The 21,823-nt window shown below is 44.0% G+C and overlaps 1 protein-coding gene across 2 annotated transcripts in view; it reads left to right on the top strand.

Annotated features, from left to right (window-relative positions):
• LOC143036767 (metalloreductase STEAP3-like) overlaps positions 1-21,823 on the top strand; it is a 114,443-nt gene that overhangs the window by 87,724 nt on the left and 4,896 nt on the right. For both annotated transcript variants that reach the window (XM_076204476.1, XM_076204477.1), the window contains 3 exons: positions 20,457-20,633; positions 21,288-21,405; positions 21,786-21,823. The exon at positions 21,786-21,823 is cut by the window's right edge and continues 168 nt beyond it. In XM_076204476.1, the coding sequence (XP_076060591.1) occupies positions 20,457-20,633; positions 21,288-21,405; positions 21,786-21,823 (333 nt within the window). The remainder of the gene's footprint in view (positions 1-20,456; positions 20,634-21,287; positions 21,406-21,785) is intronic.

The raw sequence follows: 21,823 nt of genomic DNA, 5'->3' as shown, positions 1-21,823 counted from the left end.
TGAAGAGGAGGGGGAGGGGGATGAGAAGGAATATAATAACGAAGAAGAGAGCAAAGGAAGAGGAGGAGGAGAAGAAAGAAAAAGAAGAGGAGGGAGAGGAGGAAGAAGATGGGGGATCAGAAGAGGAGGAAGAAGATGGGGGATCAGGAATGGAGGTGGGATAGAAGAAGAGATGAAGAAGAGGTTGTAGATGAGGAAGATGGGGAATAGGAAAGGAGGAAGATGGGGAATAGGAAAGGAGGTGGGATAGAAGACGAGGAGGAGGAAGAGTAGGGGCAGGGGGGAAGAAGAAGAATGTGAGGAGGATCAAGAAGAGGAGGACTTTGATGATAAGGAGGAGGAGTGGAAGAAGAATGCGTGGGGAATAAATACGAGGAGGACTTGGAGATGGAGGAGAAGTAGAAGAGGAATGGATGCGGAAGAAGAAGAATGAGAAGAGAATAGGGATTATAAAGAGGGAGGAGGGAGAAGGAAGAACGAGAGGGAGAGGAGGAAGAGGAGTAGAAGGAAGAGAGGAAAGGGGAGGCGACGGAGAAGAAAGAAAGAACAATGATAGGAAGTGAAGGAACAGAAGCAAAAAGGTAGAAGGAGAAAGGAGGAGGAGGAGGAAGAATACAAGAAAGAGGAGGTAGGCCAGGACGAGGAAGAATAGAGGGAGGAACAGCAAGAGGTAGGAGAAGACGAAGAAGAGTATTAGGAGGAAAAGGTGGAGGTAGGTCAGGACGAGGAAGAATAGAAGAAGAAATAGGAGGAGGGGAGGAAGGGGTTAAGAATAATGGGAGGAAGATGAAGAGAAATAGGAGGGAGAAGATGGAGCAAGAAGTGGTGGTGGAGAAGAAAGAAGACCGAGAGCAGGAGGAGGAGGAGGAGGAGGAGAGAATGAAAGAGAAGGGTTTGCAGACTTGTTAAAAGGGGAGAAGGGGAAGGGAGAAGGGAAGATGAAGAGAAACAGAAGAGAATAAAAAGAGGAATTACACAACCTTGATCCCAGATATAGGAGGGTGAGTGCTGGAGCGGGGGGAGGGGGGAGCCTGGGTAACAGGTGCAGCAGTGTGAGGAGAAGGTTTAAGTCTCGATGAAGACAAAGGCTCCTAGATGGTGCGGCGTCTAATGCAAACGATAAAAGGGGGGGGGGAGACGTTAGGGGGAGAAAGGGAAAGAAGGTAGGAAAAGGGGGAGCTGGGGAGGAAGAGGAGGAGGAGGAGGGAGAGGAAGAATAAGCAGGAAAGAAGGGACAGGAGGAAGAAAAGGAGAAAGAGAAGAAGGTTGGATGGAAAGGAGAAAGAGAATTGAAAAAAAAGGAGTGAGATGGAAGGAAGGGAGATGAGGGTGAGAAGAAGAAGAGGAGTGGGAAGGAAGAGGACAAGAAGAGAAGAAGGAAGAGGCGTGGGAAATGGAAAAGGGGAAAGGATAAGGCGGAGGAGAAAAAAAGAAAAAAGGTGAAGGAGAACAAGAAGAAAAGGGATTGGAAGAGGGAGGTCGAAGGAGTAAGAAAAGGAGAAGGAGGAGGAAGAGAAAGAGGAGGAGGAGGAGGAGGAAGAGGAAGAGGACGAGAAAGAGGAGGAGGAGCAACACTCTACCCTCAGCTGAATGAAATCATTCGACGCCAGACAGACCAAAAAACCTGAGAAAGGTGCCATCGTGGCCAAATAGGAAGAGCGTGTGAACGAGGACTCTCGTCGTCCTGAATCAGGGGGACCTATTGGTCTGTGGAAGCCTATGCAACGCCCAACCCTTGCTTACGTCACATACCAACAACTGTACCCGACAGCGCTCTCCACCTTATCAATTGCAGGCAATTCTATTCGGCTCATAGGAACACCTTCCATATGAGATATAAACACTTTTTATTCGCAAATAAAAAAGTAAAGTTTAAACTAAAACAACTAAACATGTTATATAACTTATATATGATATATAACATAATTTATACAAGTTATGTAACTCGCATGTAAGTTACATGAACATCACAGAAGTTATACACGTTATGTAACACAAGTTATATAAGTTATATAACACAATATATATGCAGGTCAACACCGATCCAACGCATGTAAAATTCTTATTAGATGATTAGATATCTAATCTAAATCTTCACTGGCAGAGAGTAAATTTGTTTTTAACTGAAATCAACTTTTAAACAGCTTAGCTCGGGCACTGTCGACTTGACGTCATCGTAGCGCCATAAAGCCGCGCAAACAAGCTAACTGCATCTCCCACTCACTGATAAACTTTTGTTCGTTTGTTTTACAAGGCTGGTGGATGAAGAGGATATTTGCTCCAAATATGAAGGACACATTGGTGAAACTTAACGTAGGGTGTATTGACAAGATGCTGCAATATGTGGGAGGGTTCTGTCTAGTCGTTGTCGTTCAAGGAAATTGATGCAAAAGAAAACGGTGTACTCTGAGCACTAAACGGAGTATACAAGAACTTCAGTGGCGGGTTTTACATAATTGAAACCTCGCACACAGAACTAGTCAAAGCGAACTTCGATGTTGATTAAAAAATAAAATAGAAACAGAAGGAATCTGTAGAAAAATGAATGAATCGAACTAGGCGTGGGAAATTATAGTACATAATGACTAAGCAAATCCAAATTTTTCCCAGTTGATGGATCTATGTACAAATACACACGAAATAGTGGGGAGTCTTATAGTGCCTTTAACCATTATGTAAACGTGTGTTAACAATATCATAGATGAATCTAGAAATAGGTTTACCTGAAAATCAAACATTGGCTTCTTCAACCTCTCATTCGACCGTATAGTTATGAATTTTATACACAATATCTTAAATTGTAATTTAGTTATTCTGAGTGTAGGTTCATGTATCATGTGGACACTCATATAATCTAAAGTAATTGTAATTCTAATCTTTAATTTCTTTTTATTCTTATATAATTTATTTTAGAGATAAACTCAATTGCTTTAAAATGATATCCACGTGCGTTGATTTACGACTACAGTCCATTTTCTTTTTGTCTGAACGTTGCGTTTTCTAATTCGAGGTTGATAAGACAGAGCCTATCATATGAAAGAGAGACGATATACACATGCTCCCTTCTGACTGTCGCTAGGTGATTCTATTCAGCTTTGGGTGGACAGCAATCAGGATTAGATTCCTTTCACACGTTCCACATACCCTTCTTCATTCCTCATTCCACAAAAATAAGGAGGAGGAGGGGGGAGAGGAGGAGTTGGCTGCATGGTCTAACGGGTTCTCTTAGAGCCCGTACAGGACTCGAGTCAGTTTGTATGAATGTGTGTGTGTGTCTGTTCGTGTTTGTGTGTATGTTCGTGTTTGTGTGTATGTTCGTATGTGTGTGTGTGTGTGTGTGTGTGCGTGTTAGTGTGTGTGTGTGTGTGTGCCTGTGTAGACGAGTTGGAGGAAGAGGGAGAAAAGGAGAGAGAGGTGTTGGAGAGAGAGGGAGAGGAGTTGGAGGGAGAGAGAGGAATTGAAGGGAGAGGGAGAGAGAGGAATTGAAGGGAGAGGGGGATGGAGGGAGAGGGAGAGGGAGAGTGAATAAGCGTTAGGTTTGCACCGTGCTGAGGCGAACGGCGCGTCGTCGTCGTCGATAAGTCAGTGAAAGCGAGAGCAGAAACCAGAACATACAAGCGACACACACACGCACACACTGAGACACACACACACTGAGACACACACACAGACACACACACACACACACACACACACACACACACACACACACACACACACACACACACACACACACACACACACACACACACACACACACACACACACACACACACACACACACACACACACACACACACACACACACACACACACACAATTTTCTCTTTCTCTTCCGTGCCTCTGTCCCACATTCCCTCTTTCCCTTCCCCTTCTCTCTCTCTCCTGTCTTTTTTTTTCTTTGTATATTTCTCTTTTTTCGTTCTTCTTCACATTTCTGTTTCTGTCCTGGCCCTTCTTCTCCACTTCGTGCAATAGACTCCAGAGGCAAAGAGGGAGTCCTTTTCGATCCATAACAAGGCCGGATGAACAATCAAAACAACAAATAAATAGATTGATAAATTTATAAATAAACAAACACGGAAAAAGCCAAATGAAAACAAAGTAAACTAAATCGGCCGACGACGTAGCGCGTTGTCCTAATGCCCGTTCCAACTGGGTCTTAAAAGTTTGTTGATGGACTTGGCGATTGAGGATAGTTACTTTGGGAGCGTTGAAGTTCTCCAGGTATCGACAACACTTTCAGGTGGACTTCAGAACCACCTTTACCTCCACCAGGAGGTGATACCCTGAAGGCTGACACTCCATCAATTTTTACTTTTTTTTTTTTTTTTTTTTTTGCCACGAGGAGCTAAGATGGAAGGGAGGAAAGGGCTGTGGATGGGAGTGGGTAGGTGTCTTTTGACTTTGGCTACCTCACCGGTAATGGGGAAAAAATACATTGGTATTTTTCACAAAAGAAGATCTGGAGACTGTAAATTGCTTTCCCTTTTCCTCCTACACTCTAGTGTCTTGGAAATAAAAAAATTCCCCACAACACAGACAACGTTTAAACGTCCCTTTCAGGAGAGATCTAGAGTGGCTCAAGATAGCTCCCGGGTTCCGTAGGGCCGCGGGTTTCCTTTTGGAGAAACTTGGTTCGCTGAAGTTTCCAAAGTTGAAGCCAAGACACTTTTTCTTCGATCATCACACATCGAAGTGTAGTTTTTTTTTTCGCTGCTGAAAGGAATTTCCTTTCGGCTTAAGAAACGGTTTCCTGAACGCCAGATCTATGTGAGCAGTCGTGAAGGATGGTGACTGGATGGTGACTTGTGGAAAACCAGTGCTGAGATCAGCAATATTTTATATTATTTGTTTTGTTATCATTTGTCTGCTTGTTTATTATTATTGGCTTGATTCTCATTTATTATTAGTTATATGTGAATTTATTATTTACTATTTACCTGTTTGTTTATTATCTAACTATACCTATGCATTTGTTTTATTTACTATTATTTACTTTATTGTATTTATTTATTTATCGCTTAATTTTTTTCGCATCCGACCTAGTTATGGACCAAGAGGTCTCTTGTCGGCATGCTCCGCCTTTGTAGTCCTTTGTAATCCTTTGTAATGACAAGGTAAATAGAATAGATATTTAGTCAAATTTATTTGCCCATGGAGGAACGTGAAGAGGTTTGTAAATTGATGCAAGAGGACCTAGATATGGTCTACAAGTGGAACCAGAGGTGGAATGTGAGACTCTGTCCCAAGAAATGCAAAATCTTGGAAATTTTTTCGAAAAAAAGGAAACTTTGAAATTACAGAATGATAGATGAAAAAACATAAAGTGAAAGGAAGAAAAGAATTTAGTAATTTTAGTCAGATATGATCTCGTCAGAAAGTCTTATAAGTAGAGCAATGCGAAAGATTATTCCTTGGAAGGGAAAGATTTATAGAAGGAAATATTTCTTTAAGAATACCACCGTAAGATTCTTGTGGTGGTGTTCTTAAATCTTACGGTGGTATTCTTAAAGAAATCCTTCCTTATATAAATTTTTCCCTTCCAAGGATTTATATAAGATTTATAGGATTTTTTTTTTTTTTTTTTTTTTTTTTTTTTTTTTTTTTTTTTTTTTTTTTTTTTTTTTTTTTTTTTTTTTTTTTTTTTTTTTTTTTTTTTTTTTTTTTTTTTTTTTTTTTTTACGAATATCACCGTAAGTCTCGCTCATGGTTGACGTAGCAGTGTGTTCCGGCTGCTAATTGGCTGACTGGCTGGCTGACTGGCTGACTGCTTGGCTGGGTACAGCGTCAGAGTTTCCTGAAGAAGAATTATTCAGCGTAGGTGACGATCCTCCCATGGAGTCTCCGGCCACCACCGTATCGACTCAAACTCAAAATTTTGTCATTCGACCTTGGATGCTACTTTCCGGTACGCAGGCAGGTGCGCACCCCTTTTTTTTTTCTTTGATTTACCTCTTCCTTCTGCGGTTTCCATGTCATTTCTGGTCCGTGTCTACAAATTCCGTTAAAAAGTATAAATGTACGAAATTTTCAGACAAAGGATTGGGTGCAAACACGCACATCACACATGAGAATAAAATCATGATAAAGCGTTTCCGTGAAAATAAATGCGTTCACCGAAATTCTGATCCGTCTCAGATTGGGATATGCAGTAGGGATTTGGTCACCTGACACAAAGGAAGATACAAGATAGAAAACGAAGAGTAGCAACGAGAGTGACCCCAAGCAAGTCAGATAAGTTATATGAGGAGGGATTAGAAAAAGAGGGACTGCCCACATTGGAGGAGAGAGAAAGAGAGAGAGAGAGAGAGAGAGAGAGAGAGAGAGAGAGAGAGAGAGAGAGAGAGAGAGAGAGAGAGAGAGAAACGATATTCACAATGGAGACAGGAAAATGGCGAATACAGTCATTTAAGGAGAGATAGAAAGACAAATAGGGCGGGTGAAGTAGCAACACCAGTGAAGAAGGACATACTAGTCGGTTAGGGAAGAAGTGATGTAATCTACAAATCTGTCCGTGTGTGGTTCTGCGCATATTAATCCTTACTAGTGGTTGTCCTTGCGGCCGTTATGCCTATGCTCATGTGCCTGAGCGTTACTCTTGTTGACTCGCAGCGGCTTTCGCTCCACTGGGCGGCTCTAACCCTCGTAATGACTGATTTCTTCCGTCGGTTTCTGAACCTCCCGAGCGAGCACGTCCAAGAACATCCGAGATCCTGTGTCAGTTGTTTACATTTTTTCCCGAAGTTCATGACCGTTTGAGTTGCGACACTACTTCACCGGACAGATGTGACGAAATCTCGGTCACAGCTGTTCCCCCTCCTCGCCTCGTTGAGTCCCCAGCTTTCTTAATAAGAGCCCAGGCGCCTCTCCCAGAACCTGTTGACCTTACGAGGCAGGAGGGGCGTCTTCGTTGCTCTCTGCCCGCCCACCTTGAAGAGGAAGGGTGTCCGTGATCCCACGATCGATTCAAAGGCGCGAGAGGAGGATAGCAGTTCAAGGAGAAGGAAGGGAACTCTCAACCCCGTCCGCCGTGCGGCGACATTTGGCTTCGGCTGAGCCGGCAGATGGTCGTCGTGTCACACGGGTCCTCCCTCAGGAACGGAGTGGAGAGCGTATACACACGTAATAAAAGGGAGCCACAGCAATAAAGATAATTGCTTACATGCCTACTCACACACACACACACACACACACACACACACACACACACACACACACACACACACACACACACACACATACTATTACATTATATATATATATATATATATATATATATATATATATATATATTACTGTGCATATGTATATAGATACATATATACATACGAACAATATAATTACCAACTAGATATATGCATACATGAATTAATGGAGAAATTCATAACAGTATGATAAATAAACTTATTCTGTGTGAATCCAACATGAGGGTTGTTCGAGCCATTAAGAACAAAAGGAAAGGAATAATGAAAGATGAAATGTGGAAGGCTGAGGGAGAAAAAGGAAGGAAAGGAAGGAGAATGGATGGCGAAGGAAGGGAGCGGCATTGACGTTGACTAAGGTATGCAATTAACTGGTGAAAGCACAGACGTATAACTTCAACTTTGGATACACGTAGAGACGGCCGGCCGAGCAGTGGGTGTGTATTTGGTTACGTGACATGAATGGCCCAATGGAAAAGGCATGGAGGCGAAATGTCCAGTGCATTTGAGTATGTGACCAAGAAGCAGTTGCAGTGTGTAAAAGATTGTATGGGTGGTTGGATCGTGCAGACCAAAAACCTTCCTTCGTAGGAAGGACTGGGGTCGTCGTGCAGCAATTTGTCCGAGAGTACCAGGTTGCGACATCTCGGTACTGTTGACTTTACCAACTTCCTGGTACCATTTTGAGTACCATTTTGTGATACAGGGATGACCCGTCATCCATGAGGAGCTAAGCTGGAAGGGTGGTGGAGGGGAGTGGAATGGGCGGGAATATGTACGTGTCCTTGACTTAACTACCTTCCTTGTAAGGGGGAAAAAAGCTCTTGTTACATAGATAGATTCTGAGTACTGGGCTATTGTTATGTATTTGTACTCATGACCTTGCCACGTCCTTGGAAATGAAGTGAGAGAAGGCGTAAATTTCGAAGATGAAGAACAAAGGGAGGGAAAGAACACGAAAATTAGCCCAGAACTCGTTATTACTTTCGGTAGCGATGTCCACTTCCGGAGAATTCCCATTCTCATCCTCGCTGATGCGCAGTGACTCGACGAAACGAGCTTTCCTGCGCATTGACCCGAGGTGCACTTCCTTTTTTTCCTCTCATCCTTCCTGTTTCTATTCCCCCCCAAAAATAAAATTGCCTTCACGGAACTGTCAGCGGGATGAGGCGTTGTTAATGTCTCAAGGATCGCTCAGGATGATGCGTAGGGTCCTTGTCATCTTCGCCATTGTGCAGATCCTGGTTTACTTCAGAGTTCCTTCCCACGAAGGAGAGATATGTCATCCTCATTGCCACTCTTAACATCACGGAAGTGCGCAGTGGTCGGGCGGTTTAGGAAACCACAAATACAATACGGTGCTTTAACTATGTTTAGACATACATCACATGTCAACATGTATTTACCTAGTTGTATTATACGGGAAGGGAGCTGTGTGTGTGTGTGTGTGTGTGTGTGTGTGTGTGTGTGTGTGTGTGTGTGTGTGTGTGTGTGTTTGTGTGTATTTGTGTGTGCATGTATTTGCCTAATTGTGGTATTCAAGAAGGAAACGTCGCTCGCTGTATCCATTGTATGTATGTGATGCACCATTGTCTTGGATCACGTGTTGGACTCGTGATCGACAGCTATTTCCCTCCCGGAAGAGAGCTCGGAGCTCGTATATGAGCGATCTATGGGTAATGCTGTGACTTTACACGCACACGCGCGCGCACACACACACACACACACACACACACACACACACACACACACACACACACACACGCACGCACACACACACACGCACGCACACACACACACGCACGCACACACACACACACACACACACACACACACACACACACACACACACACACACACACACACACCTCCCCGCCCACGAGTTGGAGAACCGACCCACAGCACAGCGATACTAAAACTGGTTCAGCCCTGGAGGGGATTCGAACCCGGACCTCCGTAGTGGCAGCCGGGAACTCTACCAACCGCGATATCGAGTCGTGTATGTGTGACTCAGCACGGTCTTGGATCACAATCTGGACACGTGATCGGCATATATTACGCGGGTGAGAGCTCAGAGCTCGTGTAGATCGACCTATGGGCTGGATTATGACCACATAGAGACACACACACACACACACACACACACACACACACACACACACACACACACACACACACACACACACACACACACACACACACACACACACACACACACACACACACACACCTCTCATGGCGCTGTGGTTAGAGCTCTGGTCTGCCACTACGGAGGTCCGGGTTCGATCCTCGCCCGGGGCTGAAATAATATCAGTATCGCAGCGCTGAGGGGTGTTACTCCAACTCTCGTGGGCGCGGAGTTGGGGGTGTGTGTGTGTGCAAGGTCATAGCATTACCCATAGATCGGACCTACGAGCTCTGAGCTCTCTTCCAGGAGGGAAATAGCTGTCGATCACGAGTCCAACACGTGATCCAAAGACCAAGTGAATACACACACACACACACACACACACGTTTGAGAAATTTGTAGATCCTGATTACGTTGAATGTCACTTACCCTGGTTATCCTAGCACATAGGGCAGAGGTCACGGCTAGCAAGAAAATGTACCCATAAACGTTATCCTGTGAAATGTGGCAACAATGCAGTTAACAAAACACTGGAAGCTTGGCAACGTACAATTCCCGTTGCAAAGAAAACGGGAACGGACATTTGAACTTTGGGGATTTTTTTGTCTATGTCGTTGAACAATAGATTAGTTGACCTCCATTTTTTTTAATTTATGTTCATATATTTCTGTTATGTTAGTGTATGAATTCTATAAAAACAAAATCTGACGTCTAAAGAAATTTTCGTTCAACAATTTCCCCTCCGGCCAAGACGACGATTTTTTTTTTCTCGTTAAACAAAACTGGAGTATGCTTTGAGTCAAGTGGATGTAAATATGCAGCACCTCGCTAATGATAACCATAGTAATAATAGTAATAATAATGATAACAGTAACAATAATAATAGTAACAGTAAGAATAATAATAGTAACAATAACAATATTAATAGTAACAGTAAGAATAATAATAGTAACAATAACAATATTAATAGTAACAATAATAATAACAGTAATAATAAGAGGAAAAGTAATAATAATAACAATAGTAAAAATAATAAAAGTATAATAAGTATAATAATAACAACACAATGATAATAACAGAATAATAGGAATGGTTATGAAAAAAGCCGAATTAAATTATTTGTCCATTGCTTTATCTGAATCCTTGAATGCGTGTCATCAATTCGAAGGTTTTTCAGGATTCGAACGCACTTGTAACTTGCAATTTCTGGTAAATATTGTGTTTCGGACGAAGATTAATCTATTTCTCTGTTTTGTTCTTAAGAGATCCACTTTTCCCAAGGGATTTTGGTTTCAAAGACAAATCGTCAGAAACGAAAGTAGCATCGTTTGATTTTCAAATTGATAATACTGATTTGTCAGGAATCTGAGCACGCCATATTATGTGTCCATTGTGGCGTTGAAGACTATAATTAACCTGATTTAACTTAATCTAACCTAACTTATAAAACATTCCATATTGTATTGTAGAGAAATGTCGTCGAAGTCTACTGTCTTGCTCCCCTCCCCTCCCCCGTTGTCCGTTACGGTTCGTCAAGTGTGACGACCGACGACGACAAAAACGACACGCTCGGCAGTGACGTAGCAATTTTGTTATTCAAAGAACCAAATAATTAGACCAATATTCGTTTTTTGATGACTTTATGCGAGCATAATTACCTTGAGAATTTTCTTAAGAAAAAAAAAATATCTGAAACTGATTAACGTTCGAAAATAAATGTTGGATAACATCAATTGAATTTATTGAGAAATTCAGTGCCGATGATTCATCTCGTACGATTTGTCTAAACTTGTTTTGGACTTGTGGAATTACTTTTTTTTCTCTTGATTTTTATCAGCTGTGGGATTTCTTGTGTTTGCTGTACCAGGCAGAGACATTCCCATGTGCCAGTTAATAAATTCACGAGAAAAATACTTTTTTCACAGATTTCTCACTGAAATATAGCCTTGGTCAGTAGCACTCTACAACAGATTACAATATCTTTGATATCAATGACCGAAAATGCGCACCAGGAATCGTCGTGATTTAAACTTTACTTTGAACCACTCACGAATTATTTGCAGATTCACATTCAGTACAGTCGTCGTCACGTCTCTGGAGCAAATGCGACAGAATGAGAATCAACGTCGATATGCAACCTGGATGACGTCACGTGACGTCGCGATCGTTGATAGGACCACTGCCCCCACATTGCTGGTTTGAACAAAATGTTTAGGCCATTTTCACGTTTTATCTTTTGTAAGGGTTAATATACTATTCTTTTAGCTGATGGCCTAGTTCTTTTGCGTTGAATACAAAAGGAGCACAAGGTTAAATTTAGGTTGACACCAAACGATCCGAATAATTTACAATCAAGTCCTAGTTATGGTGGACCTTGTGGTTCCGTTTTCTAAAAGCCGACGACTCTCTTCCTCTCTGCCTCCTTCAGCACTCAGCTTGTGTCTCCTCAACTCTACAGTAGATAATCAAAGTTTTCCGGAACACGCGTTATAATCTGCACACAAGAACACACACACACAAAAACACACACACAAAAACACACAAACACACACACAAACACAAAAAAACACAAACACACAAAAAAAAAAACACACACACACACAAACAAACACACAAACACACACACACACAAACACACACACACACACACACAAACACACACACACACACACACACACACACACACACACACACACACACACACACACACACACACACACACACACACACACACACACACACGTGTCCTCTGTCATTTGTTCCGCTTTTTGTGTGGTAGCGATGGAGCACTGTTCATAACTAAAGTGCAGTTCTAAACTGCATTCTGTGTACAAGGTTTATTTTATTTAATATTCTGCTCAGATATTTACCCTGCACCTATTGCAAATGTGGCCATTAACAACACCATTTAAAGATTACAATGTATTGTGATTTCAACGATATATATATATATATATATATATATATATATATATATATATATATATATATATATACATATATATATATACATATATATATATACATATGTATATATATATATGTATATATACATTTATATATATGTATATATATATATATATATATACACACACACACACACACACACACACACACACACACACACACACACACACACACACTTGAATTACGATACAATGATAAAGCATGCCGACAGAGGTCCTTGTGGTTGATGGCAAGGTCAGGTGCAGTAAGAGTTAATACATTTTGTTTGGCTGTTCAACCAAATGAATTTCATGATTGCGATCTGGATTGCACCCATTAACCTCGGCTGAAGGCTCGTTCCGCTCACTGACGATGTGGTTGACGAGATTATTTCCACCTGCATCCAGATCTTTAGAGCTAGCGTCCATTATTTTCCTTCCTCTTAGTATTTAACGTGATCATATTTTCTAATTCATATCGGTTCCTTTTAAAACCTCAAAGGCTGTTCCCAATTCCCCCAAAGTATTTTCTTTAAGAGAAGAAGTTGAAATGTTTTAAGCGGTTTTCGTATGATTTGTTCCTTATGTTTAATACGAGATTCGTGGACCACCACAGCATTCTACCCATCTATCAGTGTTTTTAATACACATATTATGGGGCGTCGGAATTTGTTTTCCAGTTTTGACATCAAGTTTTCCTATTTATCTCCGCAACACCTCCTTGGTAGGGAAGAAGATATGGACTACCACAACTGGCCCCTTCCTTTCCTTTTTGAAATATTTTTCATCCTCAATTCCGGTTCCCGCCTGGCTATCTAATTCAGCCCGGTGGCACCCTCAAAGAGTTCATCATCTTCTTTTCACCTGCTCATCTCCAATATCCGTTGATGACCTTGTTTGACCTCGTTTGACCTAGGCTTGACTTCTGAGAGGCGCGTGTCGTCCGAAGTGCACCAGCTCACCTCCAAACATCATCGATCTAGTCGAGGGCGTTGGATTCTAGTCCCAGATTTATGGATGTAGTAACACGCTTTGCATTTCACAGTTCGCCGTTCCTGCTGTCCATCCATGGAATAATACGAGTTTCTCTCCAGCCTGTGACTTTAATGAATTTATTCATGTGTGTGTGTGTGTGTGTGTGTGTGTGTGTGTGTGTGTGTGTGTGTGTGTGTGTGTGTGTGTGTGTGTGTGTGCGCGTGTGTACGTGTATGTGCGCGTGTGTAAGTGTATATGCCTGTAATTACCAAGGTCTTTTTACGGGGAACCATTAACGCCGAACATATGTTGAGGTACGGATGTTAGCATCATCTCTAATGAGGATTGAGCTCTCGTCTTTGTTCCCCTGGGAAGAAGAAGAAGAAGGAGAAGAAGCAAATGTCGTAAGGAGGAGGAACACCACCTCGTGCCCTTTCAGGTAACGGAGGTCAAAGGTCAAGGTTACCGCGGGTGAGGGTGTTTGTGGTTGTGTGTGTGTGTGTGTGTGTGTGTGTGTGTGTGTGTGTGTGTGTGTGTGTGTGTGTGTGTGTGTGTGCGCGTGTGTGTGCGCGTGTATGTGTGCGCGCGTGTGTGTGCGCGTGTATGTGTGCGCGTGTATGTGTGCGCGTGTGTGTGCGTGTGTGTGTGTACGTGTGTGTGTGTGTGTGTGTGTGTGTGTGTGTGTGTTTACTTGGTTGTATTTACCTACGTATTCACCTATCTATATTATATGGGAAGAGCTGCTCGTAGTGACCCGTCTTTGTATCTTTCAGCATCTAGTTTGTTCTTAAATTCTTGTATGTTTTTTGCACATACTGTTGTTTCGTCCAATTTGTTCCAGACGTGTGTATGTGCGTGTGCGTATGAGAGAGAGAGAGAGAGAGAGAGAGAGAGAGAGAGAGAGAGAGAGAGAGAGAGAGAGAGAGAGAGAGAGAGAGATATGACATTATTATCTTAAGTTTGGTGACTAGAGCGCCCCCCTCCCACCTCCCGGCCTCCCCACGGGCATAATCAAACTAAGTAAATAACCTCCAAACAAAAAACATACGTATATAGACTATATAGCTACCCAGGTATGTTGAATTGTACAACTGAAGCTGATTTTCCAGGTGTTATACTCAGCTTGTACCATGTACTTCTCCTTTCTTGTTTCTACCACAACGAGTCAGTGAAGTTGTACATACTGTTCGCTTCACTCACCGTGTTCTGACGCCAGAGGGATTTATTCATCATTTAGAGGACCCTCAGATATGTTTACGAGAATGGAGAGTCGCGTTTTGTTGCGGAGGGAATGGGGAATGTAACAAGAGCTCATCAGAAACCGTTAAGTGGGAAACTGAGATAGACACGAGTGCATCCAGAATGCTTTGGAGGTGTGGCAAGATGTTCTCAGAGTGAACTTGTGGGAGAGAATTGAAAGTCCACAAAATATCAGAATAAATAAATCGGTTTAAGGACATATGAAACAAACAAACAAAGCTATCCTTGGGTGGTAAACTTTGAGGGAGGCGCGTATATACGTGAGCGCGCATCTACAATCCCCCCTCCACTCCCTCCACTTGCCCTGGGCCCTCCATCCACCAACCTACCAGCCAATAAACCATCCAACAAATCAACTAATTATCCATCCATTCACCTACCCCCCTCCCCCATCCAACCATCCACCTAGCCTCTCATCCACTCATCCATCAACATCAGCGCGCGCCGCAAACACACACACACAGACACACAACATGTATGTATGTACGTGTGTGTGTGTGTGTGTGTGTGTGTGTGTGTTTACCTAGTTGTATTTACTTAGTTGTATTATACGGGAAGGGGAGCTATGCTCGTAGTGACCCGTCTTTGTATCTCTCAGCATCTAGTTTGTTCTTAAATTCTTGTATGGTTTTTGCACACACTATTGTTTCGTCCAATTTGTTCCAGACATCCACCACTCTCTCTTTCTGTGTGTGTGTGTGTGTGTGTGTGTGTGTGTGTGTGTGTGTGTGTGTGTGTGTGTGTGTGTGTGTGTGTGTGTGTGTGTGTGTGTGTGTGTGTGTGTGTGTGTGTGTGTGTGTGTGTGTGTGTGTGTACATGTTTGGTTTTATGTGCCTGAGATGGTGTAAGTTCGCGTGAACTTCTGCACGACGCGACCCATTCACGTCACTCAAGATGTCGACGTCTCGTCAGGCCGCTCAAACTTTTGACGTTAAAGAAGACTCTCACAGTTATTCCATCTGTCGACTTTTCACGAGTACTGTGGATGCCGCCATGTAGGTAGGAACATATTGCGCTGAAGAAAGCCCTTACAGACGCCAAAGGAGTCTACCATTTTTTTTGTTTGTCCCGAAGAACTGTAAGCTGATGCACTGTAAGGTATTGTTTCAAGTGCGTGTGTGTGCGTCCGTGTGTGCGTCCGTGTGTGTGTGTGTGTGTGTGTGTGTGTGTGTGTGTGTGTGTGTGTGTGTGTGTGTGTGTGTGTGTGTGTGTCTGTGACCTTGAGCCTGCCACGTGCACTGCCAACACAAAGGCCGTCATTCTCCACTGTACCTAGGACACAATTCATAAATAAGTAGATAAAAAAAACTCCACTAAAGGAATCTGTTGATCCCAGTGACCCTGAAGCCACAGGTGTCTGGAGAAGGGTGCCAGGGGCAACGGCTGAGGCTAAACAGACACACATCAAAATCAGATCGTAAAATAGCTCTGGAATGCAGTGGGATCTCTCTCACTCCACGAAGAAGTGAAAACGAAAGGGAGGGAGTCGGGTGGAGGGACCGTTGCTGCACACGCGTCGGCCGTTTAACCGACTCTGTAACGGTCTGCTGGCAGAGTAGTTTCTCCCCGTTGGACGAAACTGTCGGGCAACAACTGACATGACAAGAAGTGCGGATGATTTGTATCAATGGTTTAATTCTGTGGCCGCTACTTATGTCTTCACCTGTACTTGGATGTGTTAGTGATGAAGTGTCTGAGGAATATGGCGGCTGTTACAAAGACGGATGGAAGGAAAGATAAACGTGGGAGTGAGGCAGAGAAGGTCACGAGCCTACGCCAGGAGGCGCTGAGTAGCTGCGGCCAATGACGTCACCCTTGTCCTCGAATGCGCTTGGACTGTTACTGAGGAAGGGAACAACCACTGCTTATAATCTCAGAGAGGTACGGGATTCGAATCCACAGCTAGGCGATTGCGAGACCAACACGCTTTCGATTACGCCGCCCCTCTTCTCTGAGGAATAGAAGAGGGGCGTAAAAAGAATTTACCGGGTCAAGTAGATCAAAGAGTGCCGAGTTGGTTTGGGTGTATGGAAAGAATGAACGAGGAAAGGCTAACGTATGGAAAGGCAGGAGTTGTTGATGGAGTGAACTCGAGAGGAATACTGGAAGAATGGGGTGGGTGGACGCGGTGAAAGGGGCAGTGGGTTCGCTAGGAATGTCTGTTGAGCAAGGAAGTGAGAGTGCACAAGATAGGGGGTGAAAGGAGATCAACTTTGATCCAAACGACGCGGCGGGGAGGAAACGGGGATGAACCTCCATCTCCAAGTTGCTAAGATGGAAAGGGACGATGAACGGATGTGGGATATTTGCGTGTCTTTTGACTCGGCCACCAGCCTTATAAGGGGAGAAAGGTCCTGCGAAGGAAAATCGGCCGAGATCCTGGTGACCACTCGGTGCGTCATAGTCAGCTCGCTCGCTCGGAACCATGAACCGTTCACCTGTTGGAGTCGTGAACTTGGATGCGCGTATGCGCTGTCCCGGCCGAGCAGCTCCTGCCCTGAGGCGGTGACCACGCGGCTGACAGTGACTTTGAGGCCAGGCGGTCTCACGGTCAGTCTGTGGTTGGCTGAGAACTGCAGCGCGCTGGGGTGAGTGGGTGGTTTCTGGAATGTCTTGGCTGATTGCTAACGAACTCGGTGCTGCCTGGTGTCGTGGGATGACGTGGCAGAGGAGAAGGCGTCGTCGCAATGTTTCCTTTAAATTCAGATTTTATTTCGTGTTTTCTTCGTTGAAGGGGCCGTCAGTGTGTATGTGTACATGCATTCGGTACGTGACCTCATTATTTGTGTGTGTGTGTTTGTGTGTACGGTTCTGAACGTGTACGTTTGTGAATGCATTTATTTGCATGTGTAGCCTGTGTGTACATATTGTCCCCAAGGATAGAAGCGCAGGGTATTTCTGACAAAATACTAAACATATAGCAAAAGGTTCTATCCTCCTCCTTACAAAATATGGTGGCCGTTTCAAAGCATTTCACTACTCTTCATCCATTCCACACCCGCTCAGAAAACCATTTGTTTTTCATCCTATCTTAACTCCTTGTGGATGAAAGATCCCAATGCTTGGGACAGAGGCAATGCAACAAGGCACAGCACCACAACAGAACCCAACAGTCAAAGCTGGTTTACTCTTACCGATTCATCACGTGGCAACCCTCCCTTTTCATCCACTCGAGATTTATCAGACACGAGGAAATCCCTCTGGACCGCTTCAGTTCCTCTTCCATCCACAACCACTCTCAAGTCACACACGTCTCTCGCCCCTCTCCCTTCCCTGCACGACAGGCTTTCCTCTTGCACTCATTGCCTATGTTCCCTCCATCCATCCAATTCATTCTCGGTCCTCCCCTCAAGTTCATTCCATCCACCTCTGGCTTCCACATGTTTTGCCAGTCTTTCTTCGCTCCTCCTTTCCATGTGTCCAAACCATTCCAGTAGTCTTTGATCAACCTTATCTGCCATCCTTCTTTTCACTCTGCCTCGCTTCCTCGTTTTATTCACTCCACAGTGCCTCTTAAACACTCCATCTCAAACACATTTAGGCTCTTTCTGCCTCTTTGAAAAGTGGGAAGTGCCAAGACCGTAGGAGTTTCTCTTGGCAGGTGAGCCACCTGTCTGCAACCTCTGCAACCTGGATAAAGGTGATCGACACTTTGAGCCGCATCAGTGTCAGTGGCTTCTGGAACCTTCTTCCTTGGGTCTTGTCACTGTGCAAATATACCTTCGTCATTGTAACTAAGGAAATGTTGCATTCATGTGCGATTCTTTGCATGGATTTCATTTGTGTCCCCACCTGTTCCTTCTCATCTCACCTCTCCTTTCCCTATCCTCTCCTCCCTTTGCTCCCCTCTTCTCTTCCTTTACTTCTCACCTCCCTTACCCTTTCCCCTCTCATCTCCTTTTCCTTATCCTCTCCTTATACCTCTCCTCCCCTCCATTCTTCTCGCCTCTTTTCCATTCCTCTTCCCTTCCTTTTCCTCCACTTCTTATTCTCTCCTCTCCTTTTCCTTATCTTCTTCTTTTCCTTGTCCTCTCCTTTTCCTTATTCTCTCCCCTCCATTCCTCTCACCTCCTTTCCACTTCTCTCCCCTTCCTTACTCTCCTTTTCCCTCCCCTCACCTACCCCCCACCCTTCTCACCTTCCACCCTCCCTTCCCACCTGGTTTGCAGTTAAATTCGAGTGCGGGATACCACCCGGAAGCTGACACGTGACCTTGACCTTGACTCTTTTTTTTCGCCTACGGTGTTTTGTACGCAAGAAACAACATTGGTCTTAAGGAGAAGAAGGAGAAGTGGAAGAAGATGAAAAAGAAGAGGAAGAAAATGAAGAAATGGAAGAGGAAGAAGAAAAAAAATAGGAAGAAGAGGAAGTGAAAGAAGAACAGGAATAAGAAGACAAGTGGAAGAAGAAGAAGAATAGAAAGAGGTGGAAGAGGGCGAAGAAATAGAAAAAGAAGAGGAAGAATAGGAAGGAGTGGAACAAGAGGATGAAGTGGAAGAAGTACCGCTGGAGGCCGATTGCCTTTGTTGGCATTGAAATCCCGTGAGACACAGACGGCACCCACGGTGGTGCCGTTTCGCAATTGGACACCGTTATCAGTTGCTCAGCGCAACCTTGCGTCTACGCATGCGCGCATACGCAATCCTATACGCACGAGAAACACGAAGGCACAAGACTTGCTGGTGTAGTGAGGATCCTCGCGAACTGGCGACGACTATGACCTGAGATTGCACTTCGCTCCTTTGCCAACGCTTCAAGATGTTACTGTCCTCCTTGTGTGATTCACAATGGCCTTTGGATCACGTGTTGGGCTCGTGATCGACAACTTTCCCTCCCGGAAGAGAGAGCTCAGAGCTCATATCTGACCGACCTGTGGGTAATGCTGTGACCTTACACGCACACACACACACACACACACACACACACACACACACACACACACACACACACACACAACTCCCCGCCCACAAGAGTTGGAGTAACATCTCGCAGCGTAGCGATGCTGAAATTATTTCAGCCCTAGGTGGGATTCGAACTCGGACCGTCGTAGAGGCAGCCGGGAACTCTACCAATTGCGCCACGAGTTGTGTGTGTGTGTGTGTGTGTGTGTGTGTGTGTGTGTGTGTGTGTAAAGCCACAACATTGCCCAAGAAGGCATTAGCTGTCAATCACGATTTCTGCACGTGACCCAAGACCATGATGAATCACATCCACACAGGTACATGTATATATGTTACACATAAATTAGATTTTGTTTTCAAATTACTTGTTTTAGATTTTACAATTTTCCATTTACAACCGCAATTGGATTTACATTTCAAGGTTGCGCTAGTCCAAATAATGGTAAAAGATCGACCATGATTGATTTTGGATGATCACGCACAAATGTAACGAGACTTATCCCAAGGTGCGGACGCACACAATTCGTCAGTTACATTCAAATGTGTCTTTGGCAAAGGAGGTAACTGTCCTACCTTTGTGCCCTAGTATCGGCGACTGGATTATCTGTGTACATTTTTATCTCATGTATTTGTCTTATTTGCTTGAACTCGGCAAAGGAAACATGGAGGACTGGGGAGTGAAGCGTTTATTCCTGACGTTTCGTCTACTGACTTTGAAAAATTCAGGAATAAACTCTTCACTCCCAGTCCATGTTTCCTTTGCCGTGTATAAGCAACTTGTTCACATGGGCATTAATTCTTATTTGTCTTATCTTCCGTATATGTCATATCCATATACATGCTCTTATTTGTATCGTTCTAAAGACCTTGATTGTCCCATTTATTGGAAACTAGTTTGGTCTCTTCCGTAGAAGTTCTACTGTCATTACAATAATGGGGACAGAAGGTAACCTTTGCGAGGTACATGGAAATCGACCACGCAAAGAGAACCTCCCACCTAGTCGACACTCGTCTTACTCATAACCTTTCTTTATGTTCGCAGAGAAATGGTGGCTTCGACGGGCGCCACGCTGACGACGCAAGACGTGGCACTCTCCCACGCTAGGGTGGTGATCATTGCCGTCGGCCGGGACAACTATGACGCCCTCCCGCTCAGTCAGCTCGTCGGCAAGGTGGTCGTCGACGTCTCGAACAACACCAAGAGCAAGAAGGGACCTCAGTAAGTGGAGCAGTGATTCCTGATTTATTTATTTATGTATCTATTTATTTACTTATTTATTTATTTATTTATTATTATTATTTTTTTTTTACGGGAGTTCCTGTTCGCTTCTCCGGAGGCAGGTGGGTGGGTTTTGGGTCCTGGGGTCTAAGGTGTGATGCTCAAATTGCTCTTCATCTTGCGGTTGTTATCAAAATGTATAACCCAGAAAACGTAATCTGTGCTTTACGAGGACTCAGGGAATTGGTGTGATGTGAGGAACAATTGCATGCAATATGTACGTACACATGTGCTGTAGTCATTGAGTGAGAAACAGCGTCTTTCAAACATCGGGTAAAGATAAATCAATACAGACAACTGAGTAATACCATTGACGACAATGAAATGATCCTATTTAGACACGGCCTTGCACCGACATCTTCAACACGGTGATGCATTTTATTTTATTCATTTATTTATTTATTTATTGCTAATGTAAAACTATTTTAATCAGCTGAAGAGAAGCTAGGGGTTTGACTCAGAGGGTAAAGTCGGTTTTGTTTGCTACCAGCCTGGACAAAATGAAATGTTGAGGCACAGTCGCCATGTTGGAGAGGCGACCCTCTCACCCGACCCTAAGAACGCTAACAGCTCACTCTCCTTCCCTTCTTGCAGCCACAGGAGCAACGCGGAGTACCTTCAGGGACTCACCAGAGACACTGAAGTCGTCAAGTCGTTCAATGTCCTCTCCGCCTACGCGCTCGAGAATGGAGGTCTTCAGGGCAGCAAGGAGGTAAGAGAGAGAGAGAGAGAGAGAGAGAGAGAGAGAGAGAGAGAGAGAGAGAGAGAGAGAGAGAGAGAGAGAGAGAGAGAGAGAGAGAGGGGGAGAGGAGAGAGAGAGGAAGAGAGAGAAAAGTGCAAGAGGAAATGAGACTGGAGGACATTGGAAAGAGGGCACAAGAACAGGAAAGGTCCCAAGCAGATAAATCAGGTAATGTCTTGGCAGGTATAATGGGATGGTGTCTGCTGACAGAATGCAGGAAAAACGAGGAACGTCTCCTCATCCCTTTTTTGCCGAGTTTCAGGACAGGAAGAGTTATAGACCAAGGGTTGCTCATCTCTCCCGACTTCGCGAAAACTCCCGTTGACGACTTCTTTTGTCTCCTCCCTCAGGTGTTCCTGGCCAGCGACTTCCCCGAGGCGAAGAGTCT

Source organism: Oratosquilla oratoria, chromosome 21 (assembly GCF_046742065.1).
Source record: "Oratosquilla oratoria isolate Oo_2021 chromosome 21, ASM4674206v1, whole genome shotgun sequence".
NCBI classification, from domain to species: Eukaryota; Metazoa; Arthropoda; class Malacostraca; order Stomatopoda; family Squillidae; genus Oratosquilla; species Oratosquilla oratoria.
This window is presented reverse-complemented; position numbering and strand designations above follow the sequence as displayed.